Here is a 13,590-nt window from a genome sequence, read left to right as displayed (position 1 = left end):
TATGCCAGTATTATTATTTGACTTATGGCTGTGTACCTCATGCATACTGGAAGAGTGGGCATTGAAGGTGCATAGGAGATATGAGAGGACATAGGGGGTATGAGGGGGCATGGGGTGGAGGGGTTGAGATGTGAGGGCTAGATGCATAACAAGCATGAATGCAACTGGGCTGATGTTCCAGTTATTGGAGGTGGGCCTTCTAACCTATCAGCTTTGCTGTCCACCTGCCTCCTTTCTGCTTTGGATCTGCCTGGAGAGGTGGTGGGCTTGTCTCTAGCCAATACCACCTCCCTGATATGAAAATAGGGTGGGCAAGCTCCTCCAGGATGGAGACAGGATTGTGGGGTCAGGCAAATTCCTTACTTCCAATACCTTTCTTAATCACAGAAATCCAGCCCTATATATCCACCTTTGCCCCATTTCTGTTAATATGTTTACTTATAAAATCAATCGTTCTCAGGATTAAAATTAACAATTGATCCAGCATCAACTACTGTTTGCAGAGGAGAGTTCCAAACTTCCATTGTAGGTGTAGAAGTTTTTCCTAAATTCATTCCTGAATGGCAGCTATTCAGGGTCCTGCCATTCACACCTCCCTTAGACACGTACAAAAGCAAAATACTGTTGGTGCTGGAAATTCAAGGAAAGGTCATCGATCTAAAATGTTGACTGGAATTTTCCAGCCCCTTCTGATGCACTTTTCAAGTGGGACCCTATGTAGGTGGACAGTGCTCAGCCTAAAATGGGTAACAATATATTTAAGTAATATATTTAAATAGGGATACCAAACCTCAACTCGGACCCTTTTTCAATTTTTATTTTCCACTTCACAGAGTACCAGCAGTATATGCTTCACTGAGTTGAACCAAACGTTGAGCAGTTAAATGAGTGGTCCTTAAAGGAAACACTGCAGTTCACTCGAAAACAGGAAATAACACAATTTTTAATTAATTTGTGGGGCCAGGAAAATCATGAATACTGCTCCTGGTTCCAGGAAAATCTTGCAGCCTACTCCTATTTCCCCTTGGATTGCCAACTCCCCTTTAAACACATATTTCTGGTTCAGTTGTGCAAAGGAGATGCCAAATGCATTACCTCCCCCTGTTTGTCGAGATGCCTATTTGTACTTGTTCAGCACTGGCAGCTCACTATGTATGTTAAAGCGAGACTCAGTCATGAAAATTGATTGGGCCACCTGTCATTATCATTGTACCGGCTTAGTCTTGTTTAGCCACTACCCTCCTGTTTTACGTGATAATTGAAAATTATTCCCCTGCGATTGGAACTCAGTTACTCTGCTGTACGACACTTTAAGATTTGGTTGTTGTGACTCTGCTTTGAATTCAAGTTGAAGGTAACCTGCCCTAGCCCATGGTGTCCATACTGCAATCTACTGATATTACATGATGAGCTTCAGGACTACTTAAGTGCCCAGTGAGGTACTCAGATTTAATCTGCTGCTGTGTGGGCCTTGGACTGAAATTTACCTCCTCTTGGACTGAAATCCATTTCTCCACTGGCTTTTCACCTCCACATTTGCCAATGTTTTATACCAAGTCTGGGAAGAGTGTCCTTCAGTCAGCATCGTGGTGAGGCAGTCTGGGAAGAGTGTCCTGCAGTCAGTTCTTGTTGAAAATAACAAGAATGACATCACAAGACAGCGCGAGAGAGCGGCAGAGAGGTCAGAACCAGCGCGAGTGCGGGGAAACTTCAAAAAGTGATGTCAGCACAAAGGTGAGAGCTGATTGGTGAGTAGTGGGTAAGTATTTTTTTCCAGTTTTTTCTCCAGTTTTTCTCCAGTTTAAAATAGATTAAGCTAAGGAAAGGTAAAGAGTTCTAGTTTTTATTTAAAGTACATAAATAATTTAACTTTTTTTACTGTATTTAACTTAAAGTAAGGGTTTTTTTTTCAACTAGAGGCATGGCAGGGCAGCTCAGTCCTGTGTTATGTACCACCTGCAACATGTGGGAGGTCCTAGACGCTCCTTGCGCTCTGACCGACCACATATGCAGGAAGTGCCACCAGCTGCAGCTACTGGAGCTCCGAGTTTCGGAGGCACTGAGGTGCATCTGTGAGGCTGAGAGTTTCGTGGATAGCATGTATTTAGACGTCACATCACAGCTTACAGAAGTGCGGACAGAGAGGGAATGGGTGACCATCAGTCAGAAGAAAGGTGTCAGGCAGGTAGTCAGGAAATCCCCAGGGTACATCTCGCTTGAGAGCCATTTTTCTGTGTTGGAAAACGGTGAGCTTATGGCACTGTGAGTGGCTCAGCTGCACAGTGGGGGAAGAAAAAGAGGGGAAGAGCAATAGTAGTAGGAGACTCGATAGTTAGGGGAACAGACAGGTGTTTCTGCGGCTGTAGACGTGACTCCAGGATGGTATGTTGCCTCCCTGGTGCCAGGTTCAAGGACATCACTGAACGGCTACAGGGCATTCTAAAGGGGGACGGCAAACAGACAGAGATCATGGTACATATTGGTACCAACAACATAGGTAGAAAGAGGGATGAGGTCCTGTAAGCAGAATTTAGGGAGCTAGGAAGCAGATTAAAAAACAGGACCTCAAAAGTAGTAATCTCTGGATTACTTCTGGTGCCACACGCTAGTGAGTATAGAAATAGGAGGTTAGTCCAGATGAATGCGTGGCTGGAGAAATGATGCAGGAGGGAGGGCTTTAGATTTCTGGGACATTGGAATATTTTCTGGGGCAATGGGACCTGTACAAGGCGGACGGGTTGCACCTGAACCGGAATAGGACCAACGTCCTTGCGGGCAAGTTTGCTAGTGCTGTTGGGGAGGGTTTAAACTAACTTGGCAGGGGGATAGGATCCTGAGAGGAGGTTCAGCAGGGAGGGGTGCACAGCCAAAATTAGAAGAGAGAGCAAGCTAGCATGGAAGGCATAGAAACTATAGGCCAGTTAAGGCACAAAGAAGTTTGGGAAGACTTATTTTAATGCAAGGAGTCTGACAAATAAGGCAGATGAGTTGAGGGCACAAATTAACACCTGGATGTATGATGTCATTGCTGTCACAGAGACATGGTTGAGAGAGGGGCATAATTGGCAGCTCAGTATTCCAGGATATTGGGTCTTCAGGCGAGACAGGGAAGGAGGTAAAAGAGGAGGGGGTATTGCAATATTGATCAAGGAATCAATTACAGCAGTAAGGAGGGATGACATCTTAGAATGCTCCTCAAATGAAGTCATGAGGACTCGAAACGTCAACTCTTTTCTTCTCCGCCGATGCTGCCAGACCTGCTGAGTTTTTCCAGGTAATTCTGTTTTTGTTTCAAATGAAGCCATATGGGTAGAACTTAAAAACAAAAAAGGAGCAATCACATTGCTGGGAGTGTACTATGGGCCCGCAAACAGTCAGAGAGAAATAGAAGAGCAGACATGTAGGCATATTTCAGAGAAGTGTAAAAATAATAGGGTAGTATTAGTACGGGATTTCAACTTCCCCAACATTAACTGGGTTAGTCATAGTGTGATAGGTTTAGAGGGAGCGGATTTCTTAAAATGCATCCAGAAGAACTTTTTAAGCCAGTACGTAGAAGGTCCCACAAGAGAGGGGGCGGCTGGACTTAATTTTAGGGAATGAAGCCAGGCAAGTGGTAGAGGTATCAGTGGGTGAGCATTTTGCAGATAGTGATCATAATTCCGTTAGATTCAAGGTTGCTATGGAAAAGGACAAGGATGGGCCAGAAATCAGAGTTCTAAATTGGGGGAAGGCCGATTTTAATAAGACCAGATATGATGTGGCCAGAGTGGACTGGGAGCAGCTTCTTTTAGGTAAATCTGCGTCGGAGCAGTGGGACTCATTCAAGAAGGAAATAGGGAGAGTACAGAGCCAACATATTCCAGTAAAGACAAAGGGTGGGACAAACAAATCCAGGGAACCCTGGATGTCAAGGGATATACAGGATTGGATAAAGAGAAAAAGGGAGGCTTATGGCAGATACTGAGAGCTCAAAACAGTGGAAACCCTAGAGGAGTATAGAATGTGTAAGAAGGAACTTAAAAAGGAAATTAGGAGAGCAAAAAGGGGGCATGATAAAACATTGGCAGGTAAAATAAAGGAAAATCCAAAGTTATTTTGCAAATACATTAAAAGTAAGAGAATAACTAGGGAAACAGTAGGGCCCATTAAAGACCATAGTGTTAATTTGTGTGTGAAGCTGGAAGACGTAGGTAGGGTTCTAAATGAATACTTTGTGTCGGTGTTCACAAGTGTGGGTATGGAAATCAGGCAGAAGGACTGTGATATAGTTAAAGAAATTAGCATAGAAAGGGAGGAGGTTCTGATAAGTCTGGCACACTTAAAAGTAGACAAATTTCCAGGCCCAGATGAAATGTATCCCAGGCTGTTGAGTGAGGCAAGGGAGGAGATAGCAGGGGTGCTGGCAATAATTTTCAATACCTCCCTGACCACAGAGGACAGCCAAAGTGGTATCGTTATTCAAGAGGGGAGGAAGGGATAAACCAGGGAACTACAGGCCAGTCAGTCTAACCTCAGTGGTGGGGAAACTATTGGAAGCAATTCTGAGGGACAGAATTAATCTACACTTGGAGAGGCAGGGATTAATCAAGGACAGTCAACATGGTTTTGTTAAGGGGTGGTCATGTCTGATTAATTTGATTGAATTTTCCGAAGGGGTGACCAGGTGTGTAGATGAGGGCAATGCATTTAACATAATCTACTTGGACTTCAGCAAGGCTTTTGATAAGGTCCCGCATGGGTGACTGATAATGAAGGTAAGAGCTCATGAGATCCAAGGCACCTTAAGGTAGCGGGGCAGGTAGATAAGGTGGTTAAGAAGGCATATAGGTTACTTGCCTTTATTTGCCGAGGCATAGAATATAAGAGCAGGGAGGTTATGCTGGAACTGTATTAAACGCTGGTTAGGCCACAGCTAGAGTATTGCGTGCAGTTCTGGAATCCACATTATAGGAAGGATGTGATTGCACTAGAGAAAGTGCAGAGGAGATTTACCAGGATATTGCTTGGGCTGGAGAGTTTTAGTTATGAGGAGAGATTGAATGGGCTGGGGTTATTTTCCTTGGAGCAGAGGAACTTTTGCCCTTGGTGGAGGGATCAATAACCAGGGGGCATAGATTTAAGGTAAGGGGCAGGCGGTTTAGAGGGGATAGAGTCATAGAGGTCTATAGCACAGAAAAAGACCCTTCAGCCCATTGAGTCTGCACTGGTCAAACAAGTACCTAATTATTCTAATCCCATTTTCCAGCACCAGGCCCATAGCCTTGTATGCCATGGGATGTGAGGAAGAATTTTTTCACGCAGAGGGTGGTGGGAATCTGGAACTCACTGCCTGAAAGAGTGGTAGAGGCAGAAACCCTCATAACATTTAAGAAGTATTTGGATGTGCACTTGCGATGCCATGGCATACAAGGCTATGGGCCTAGTGCTGGAAAATGGGATTAGAATAGTTAGGTGCTGGTTTGACCGGTGCAGACTCGATGGGCCGAAGGGCCTTTTCCTGTGCTGTAGACCTCTCTGACTCTATGACTATGACCGAGTCTATAGTCTTTGTTGAACTGCAGCTAATGCAGTATCTGGTCTTCTGTTATGTATTTGGGTTTCTGCATCTTCATTGGGAATTTTTGACTTTGCTCTGAGCTAGATTTGATTTATTCATGCTGCTTCTTATTCTGCTCTGGATTCTGTTCCCCTCGTCCTCTGAGATAATGGACCTGATAGCTTTTTTAATGAGAGAGAGGTTTTCCAGTGTCCTGGATAATATTTATACCTTAACAAATGGTCCGAAGTCTTGATTATCTGGTCATTATCTCATTACTGCTTGAGGGATTTTGCTGTGAGCATAAGTAGTTCATTGGCTGTGAAGCAGTTTGGAATATCATGAGGTCATGCAATAAATAATTACAATGCCATCCCTCCCCTCTACTCTCTTCCCCTTTCCTTCCTTCTGTAATTTTTACTACCAAACAGTCTAATTGGTTTGTTTATGAATAAAAATAAATAAGCAAGGTTTTTTGACTAACCGTTGAAAATAGACTCAATTTAAAGTAATTTATCCATTTTTAGCCAATTCTTTGTTTCCTTACATTTTAATCTTAGGTATCATTGACATCAGCAGAGACTCTTATTAAAGAGTTAGCCGCTTCTGCACCTACAGGCCGTGCAGATACAGGAACGAAATCAAATAAATCCAAGGGCAAGAAAGAGGTAATGTACAATAAATTTAAGGAAACATTTGAATTTATTTTGATTTAATAAGGGTTATAGAAAATACAATTCCATGCTTCCCAGTTAACTCAATCTGGACTGATGGTTTATGGCATTCAGTTCCACCGCCAATGACCCAGTACCTAATGCCAAAAGAAGCTTACTGACCACTCCAATGTAGCCAAGGTAACATAGCTCCTCTTTCCATGAGCCTGGTTTATGTCTATTCCTTAGCCAAAAATCTAACCTCACCTTTTGCTGGATTATAGACATTAACATCTCTACTGAAGTGTCTTGACATTGTGGGCAAGTTTTCCCAGAGAAGCACTAGATTTAAGGATTGCAGTGTGTCAGCTTGATACACGCATAAAATGACTGCCTAATTGCACCTTTCAGCTGCTACCTTTCCTTTCTTTCAGCTTTAGCTATGTTACATGGGGTCACCACAATGCTGATTGATCACTGCTTTGTATCAATCATCATTTTTGGATTTGGTGGGTGATTTTACAACCGGATACCTTTCCTGCCACTAACCTTCCCCATTTGTTTGGGCTGGAGACTTGTACTTATACACGTTGGCTTGCTGCACCAGTGTCTAGATTTCCTTTTAGCTGCTACCATAGTACTGGATTTCAACCCATATCAGACATCTTTTAGGGTGTGAATAGTGCTTAGAATAAGCATGAATATGCAATAAAAGAAGAAAGTCTTTCCGATTCAGATGTAAGAGCAAATTCTGAAGTTAGTTTAAATTCTTTGCGACAGATTCTATTATTATAGTGTTTTAACTATTTATACCAACGTTAGCTTGCTACATATTTTTGCTTCTGCATAATAATCTTGTAATAAATTTGATGATTAGTTTTTGGCTGAACATAACTGCTTCAGCGGAATGAATTTCATTGCCTTTTGGAGTAAACAGGAGAATTTACTGGGCATACCACATGGCCACTGGTACATTACCTTGTAATTAAAGAGTAATTGTTAATCCTGTGATGAACTGTGAAATAGAGCAACAACTTGCATATAGATAGTGCAATTAACGCAGTAAAATCTCTAAGGCTGTTTACAGAACTGGTGTCAGACGATATCTGAAACTGAGCCACATATGAAGGTGACCAAAAGCTTGGTTCAAGAGGCATGTTTTAAGGAGCATCTTAAAGGAGGAGAGAAAAGTGGAGAAGGTTAGAGACGGAATTCTAGAACTCGCTGCCAATGGAGGGAAGAACGAAATCTCGGAAGAGGTCAGAATTGGAGGAACGCCAAGTTCTCAGAGAGCTGTAGGGCTGAAGGAAGATATAGATATGTAAAACAAGCCCATGATGGGATTTGAACACAAGGATGAGCATTTGAAATTTGAATTATTACTAGTTCAGGAGCCTACGTAGGCCAGCGAGCACAGCAGCGATGGGTGAACAGGACTAAGTGTGAGTCAGGATGCGGGTAACAGATTTTTGAATGATCTGACGTTTACAGAGGCTGGAATATGGGTTGCCGACCAGGTAAACATTGAATGAGTGTTTTAGCAGCAGGAGGAGATAGGAGTAGGAGATAGTCGGGAAGATAATGTCCCTTTCCATCATTGTTAAATTGAAAAAAGGCTGTCCTGATAAATGTATTCATGCAATAATAGAACTCTGCCTATTGGCCTTCAGCTCTTACAGTTAATGTTACAGTAAATGATTGAAAAGAACTGATGGATAGTTGGCTTTATTTAGTTAAACCTTTTCTAAGAGGTTTATAGCAGTAACAAATCCAGGCGACATGAAGCCACTCATTAAAACAAATCACTGACAACAATCAAAAATGATTAAACGTAACAATGGCCAAAATTTTAGAAATGTATTTTTTAAGTAAATCCTGCATGTGAATTACATATTAGTGTAGCTAATATGTAATGCAGGTACAGCAAGTAATTAAGAAGGCTAATGGAATGCTATCCTTTATTACAAGAGGAATTGAACATAAAAGTAAGGATGTTATGTTTCAGTTATACAGGGAGACTGAACCTCGAATACTGTGTGCAGTTTTGGTCTCCTTATTTGAGGAAGGATGTAAGTGCATTGGAGGAGGTTTACTAGATTGATACCTGGAATGAGTGGGTTGCCTTATGAGTAAAGGTTGGACATACTGGGCTTGTTTCCACTGGAGTTTAGAAGAGTGAGGGGTGATTTGATTTAAGTATACAAGATCCTGAATGCCCTTGATCAGGATGTTTCCTGTTGTGGGTGAGTCCAGAACTAGGGGGCACTGTTTTAAAATTAGGGGTCATCCTTTTAGGACAGAGATGAAGAGAATTTTTTTCTCTCAGAGGGTTGTGTGACTTTGGAACATTCTGCATCAGAAGGTGGAGGAGGCGGGGTCACAGAATATTTTTAAGGCAGAGATAGATAGATTCTTGTTAGGCAAGGGAATCAAAGGTTATTGGGGGTAGATGGAAACATGAAAATCGGGTTACAAGAAGGTCAGCCACGATCTTATTGAATGGTGGAGCAGGTTCAAGGGGTTGAATGGTCTACTCCTGTTCCTATTTCTTATGTAGTTGTAATTTTAAAAATGTATTATTTTAAAAATGTTTCAATTATAAGAAGCAAAGAACTAGAGTGACCCACTTGAAACTTGATTTAAACTTGAAAATACCCAGGACTGACTGTAGCTGTACTGTAGCTGCTTCATATTCTTGGTGTCATGGGAATACCTTTTCCAAGCAAATTCTCAAATTCAACTGTACTGCCAAATTGACAGAATTAATTTGGGTGTTTTGTAATAGAGTGGTACAAAAATATTGCTGCTTTGATGCAAGACTAACAATATAATAGCAGTATTCTAGCAGTTCTAAATTTTTGGAGTTTTTTTTTTCTAATAGCTAGCATCCGATGTTCGGGAGAAGGCCAAATCAAAAATGTTGCCTTACACCATGCCTGCTAATCTAGAGGAGTGGGCAAATTTTGTATGCCCCAATGAAGTTCGAGAGGTCTTTAAGAAAGGCTCAAGTTGTAGTCTGATCAACAAGAAAAATATCCTGAAACCTGTAAGTATCAAAAAATGTTTCTGAAAGTTGGGAGAAATCATAAATTTTGTGTATTCAGATCCTTATAGTCGCTTGGTAGTACAGAACTTGAGTATTGCTGAAAAAAGAGACATGTCTTATATTTTCCTCTTGCACTCATTAGGAGACTTCGTAAGAATACCAATATAAGGGGAAAACAGCAATTTATACTGTATATGAAGAGTGTGCTACACAATGTAAATATACATACATTGCACCTGTTTCAGCTAAACAAAACAAGTATCAGCCATTCGCTGACTCATTCCTCAGGGCAATGCCTTGACCAATCAAGGTCAAGCTGCCTGGTTTAAGTTTCAAATGATGCTTGGCAGTTAACTGCCAGTTACTATCACTGGTGCATTCTCCATGGCACCGCCTCTACCAATCAGAGTCCACTTCCCAACCAATCAGCATTGTCTTCATATACAGTATAAATTGTTGTTTTCCCCTTATATTGGTATTTGTGCAAAGTGTCCTGATGAGTGCCAGACAAAAAGCTTTGACATGTTTATTTTTTCAGCAATACTCAGATCTTAATCATAAGCTAACTTGGATATATAAGAGCATGGATTTTTCGACCTCTACTGCTTAATTTCCAAGCAAGCTAATTTCTTTTGGCTCAAAGGTCTTTTAGAATTTTTCACTTGCCTTTACAGTTAATAAGTATTATATGATTAGTACTTGGAAAAGTAAATTGCCAGTGGTACAGGGGCAGCAAGGTATGGCAGCAAGGGTAGGAAAGAAATATTAACTTACTGTTGCCCGCTATTACATTGATTTGTTGATTTGCGTACTGTTCTGTTAATTTAAGAATTCGCTGAAGCCTTTTTCCTCATTAATTTCTTCAATTGTTGTTGTATACAATGCTTCATTAAGTAATTTACTGTTTACCTACTGCTGACCTAATTTCTTGATTTACTGGTTTTTGCTTCTCTAAGAAATTGATTCATTAGTGGCCAGTTTACTATGAATTCATTAATTCACTGCTGCCTATTGAGCTATATATACTGCAGTGTTCATAAGTGTCCTTGCTTTGCTGTTAGTAGGTCAGGTTTGTGCTACCTGATGTAAAGGATTTCTTATATTCTGCATAGAGGAAAATTGGTCAAGGATGATCGCACACCTGTAATGGAGCATGTCTACCCCAGCAATATAGAGGAAAAATAAATAGATTATTCCCAAGTGCAATCAAAGTAAAATCTGCTCTCTCAATGATGATTATGTGATGTAAAAGAAGAAAACATTTTGTTCTAATGTAATTTTGCTCATTTATTCTGTTTTTTTATTATAGTAACAGCTTCAGTTGTCCACTCTTCCAGGTGTACTGTCATCACATTCTTTCATAGTACTGAGAAAGAACTTTTCAATGTTGTGTAGATCACAACTCAGTGTTCGCAATGCAATGGGGAGATCAACTTGCATATTAAAAATTACAAGGGTGCCAAGATGGTCCCTGGGTATCTAAGTTGCCACATTTTCTCAATCTGAAGAGTTCCCATTTGTGACTAACTACTATTTCCTGTTTTCAAGTTCATTTTCCATCCAGCGCCATACATAACCTTCTATTGATGGACACCTTGCTCATCTATTTTAGATAATTTCTTGTCTACATTCTCTTATTTACTATAATTCTCTTTTATTTAATCAACCCATTTAATTTAGGTTAATTCTGTTATTGTATACAACAAAACTAAATGTGCTCTTCGTCAAGTTAAAATCAATAGTCAAAGATGTGACTGAAATGTTATCTTGTACAAGTAGTAATGAGTAGATTTCACACTGTACTGCTCGCAATAAGCCAGGGAATACATTAATTGAATAACAATAGGGGGTGTTATCAGTACACTGTAGCAGAAAAATGGTTTTCCGGAAGTATAGTATCCCATTTCCAGGTAGTGTGTAATAAGTGCAAATTTTTTAAATGTTTTACAAGTTGATCTCCTAAGGAGTTGCACACGAGGCATCAACACCAAATGTGAGGTGAAGTTAGAGGGCAGGAGCAATTGGATCAGGATGTACATCCATTCCCAATTTTAATATCATTCATGTTGGCCTATGCTGGTGTTAATGCTCCACATGAGCCTCCTCCTACCTTCCTTCATCCAACCTTCTATTCTTTCTGCCCCATGGATTTATCTAGCTCCCTCTTAAAGGCATATATGCTAATTACACCAACTGCTGCATGTGGTAGTAAGTTCCAGATGCAAACAACTTTATGGATAATTATTTACTGGATTAATTAGTGACTGTTGTATATTTATGGCCTCTAATTTTGGACTCACTCACAAGTAGAAACATCTTTCTGTCTACCCTATCAAACCCTTTCCTAATTTTAAAGATCTCTTTTGGGTCACCCCTCAGCCTTTTTTTTCCGAGAGAGAAGAACCCCAGACTGTACAGTCTGTCCCCATAGATAGAGCCTCTCAGATCTGGTGTCATTCTTGTAATTCATTTTTGCACCTTTCCAGGGTCTCTGAATTCTTTTTGTGAAATAGAGACTAGAGTTGTACACAGTGCTGTTAGTGTATTTACTGATAGATTTGAACACAGATCCAAGCTTTTTGTCAGAGCACTGACCAGATATAAAGTAGCCATTGCAGCACTAAATGAAAGTAGGTTATCTTAAGGAATTGGGTGCTGAATTTATATTCATGTGGAATGACTAACCCAAAGATCATCATTGTGAGGCCAGTATTGGCTATGATATCAAGTCCAGTATCACAGACAAACTTGAGAATTTTTCCAAATATAGCAATAACGGCTTGATGGCCAAATCCCAGGTGAAAGAAAAAGCAAATTCTACCATGACCTGGGTAACACTATCTCTCGTGAGGCAGTGGCGTAGTGATATTGTCACTGGATGAGTAATTCAGAGACCCTGGGTAATATTCCTGGGGTCTGGGTTCGAATCCCACCACAGCAGATGGTGAAATTTGAATTCAACAAAAAATCTGCAACTAAAAGGTCTGATGATGACCATGAAACCATTGTTGATTGTTGTAAAAACCCATCTGGTTCACTAATGTTGTTTAGGAAATCTGCCGTCCTTACCTGGTCTGGACTAGTTGTGTCACAATGTGGGTGACTCTGAAATGGCCTCTGAAATGCCCTGGCTAGCAAGCCACTCAGTTGCAATAAACCACTAAAAAAAATCTGAATGGAACTGGACTGACCACCCGACATCGACCTAGGCACTAGAAAAGACAATGGCAAATTCAGCCCTATCGACCCTGCTAAGTCCTCCTTACAAACATCTGGGGGCTTGTGCCAAAACTGTGAGAGCTGTCTCACAGAATAGTCAAGCGACAGTCAGGAGGGAGTTGCCTTGGGAGTCCTCAACCTCGACTCTTGCTGATTACATGGTACCGTCCCCTCTCAGCTGATGAATCAGTACCCCTCCATGTTGAACACCTATTGGAGGAAGCACTGAGTGTGGCAAGGGCACAGAATGTACTCTGGGTGAGGGACTTCAATGTCCATCACCAAGAGTGGCTTGGTAGCCCCACTGCAGACCGCGCTTCTGAGTCCTAAAAGACATAGCTGCTAGACTGGGTCTATGGCAGGTGGCGAGGGATTCAACAAGAGGGGAAAAACAGACTTGACCTCATCCTCACCAACCTGCCTGCCGTAGATGCATCTGTCCATGATAGTATCAGTAGGAGGGACCACCACCGCACAGTCCTTGTGGAGACAAGCTTCTGGTTTCACATTGAGAATACCCTCCATTGTGTTGTGTGGCCACCATGCTAAATAAGGTAGATTTTGAACAGATCTAGCAACTCAAGACTGGGCGCCATGGGCCATCAGCAGCAGCAGAATTGTTCACAACCATAATCTGTAACCCTATGGCCTGACATATCCACCACTCTACCATTAATACCAACTCATGGGATTAACCCTGGTTCAGTGAAGATTGCAGGAGGGCATGCCAGAAGCAGCACCAGGTATACCTGAAAATGAGGTGTCAAGGTGGTGAAGCTACAACACAGGACTATTTCCATGCTAAACAGCATAAGCAGCAAGTGATAGAGCTAAGCGATTCCACAACCGATGTATCAGATCTAAGCTCTGCAGTCCTGCCACATCCAGTCGTGAATAGCAGTGGGCAATTAAACAACTCACTGGAGGAGGAGCCTTGACAAATATCCCCAACCTCAATGATGGGAATATTTAAAAGATAAGGCTGAAGCATTTGCAACAATCTTCAGCCAGAAGTGCCGAGTGGATGATCTATCTCAGCCTCCTCCGGAGGCCCCCAGCATCACAGATTCAGCCAATTCGATTCACTCCACATGATATCAAGAAACGGCTGAAGGCACTGGATACTGCGAAGG

General features: G+C 41.5%; 1 protein-coding gene across 1 annotated transcript in view; it reads left to right on the top strand.

Annotated features, from left to right (window-relative positions):
• cfap46 (cilia and flagella associated protein 46) overlaps positions 1-13,590 on the top strand; it is a 229,251-nt gene that overhangs the window by 131,184 nt on the left and 84,477 nt on the right. Inside the window, exons 29-30 of the mRNA XM_078565203.1 lie at positions 6,100-6,207; positions 9,074-9,238. Of these exons, the coding sequence (XP_078421329.1) occupies positions 6,100-6,207; positions 9,074-9,238 (273 nt within the window). The remainder of the gene's footprint in view (positions 1-6,099; positions 6,208-9,073; positions 9,239-13,590) is intronic.

This window comes from Cetorhinus maximus, chromosome 20, assembly GCF_964194155.1.
Source record: "Cetorhinus maximus chromosome 20, sCetMax3.hap1.1, whole genome shotgun sequence".
NCBI lineage: Eukaryota > Metazoa > Chordata > Chondrichthyes > Lamniformes > Cetorhinidae > Cetorhinus > Cetorhinus maximus.
This window is presented reverse-complemented; position numbering and strand designations above follow the sequence as displayed.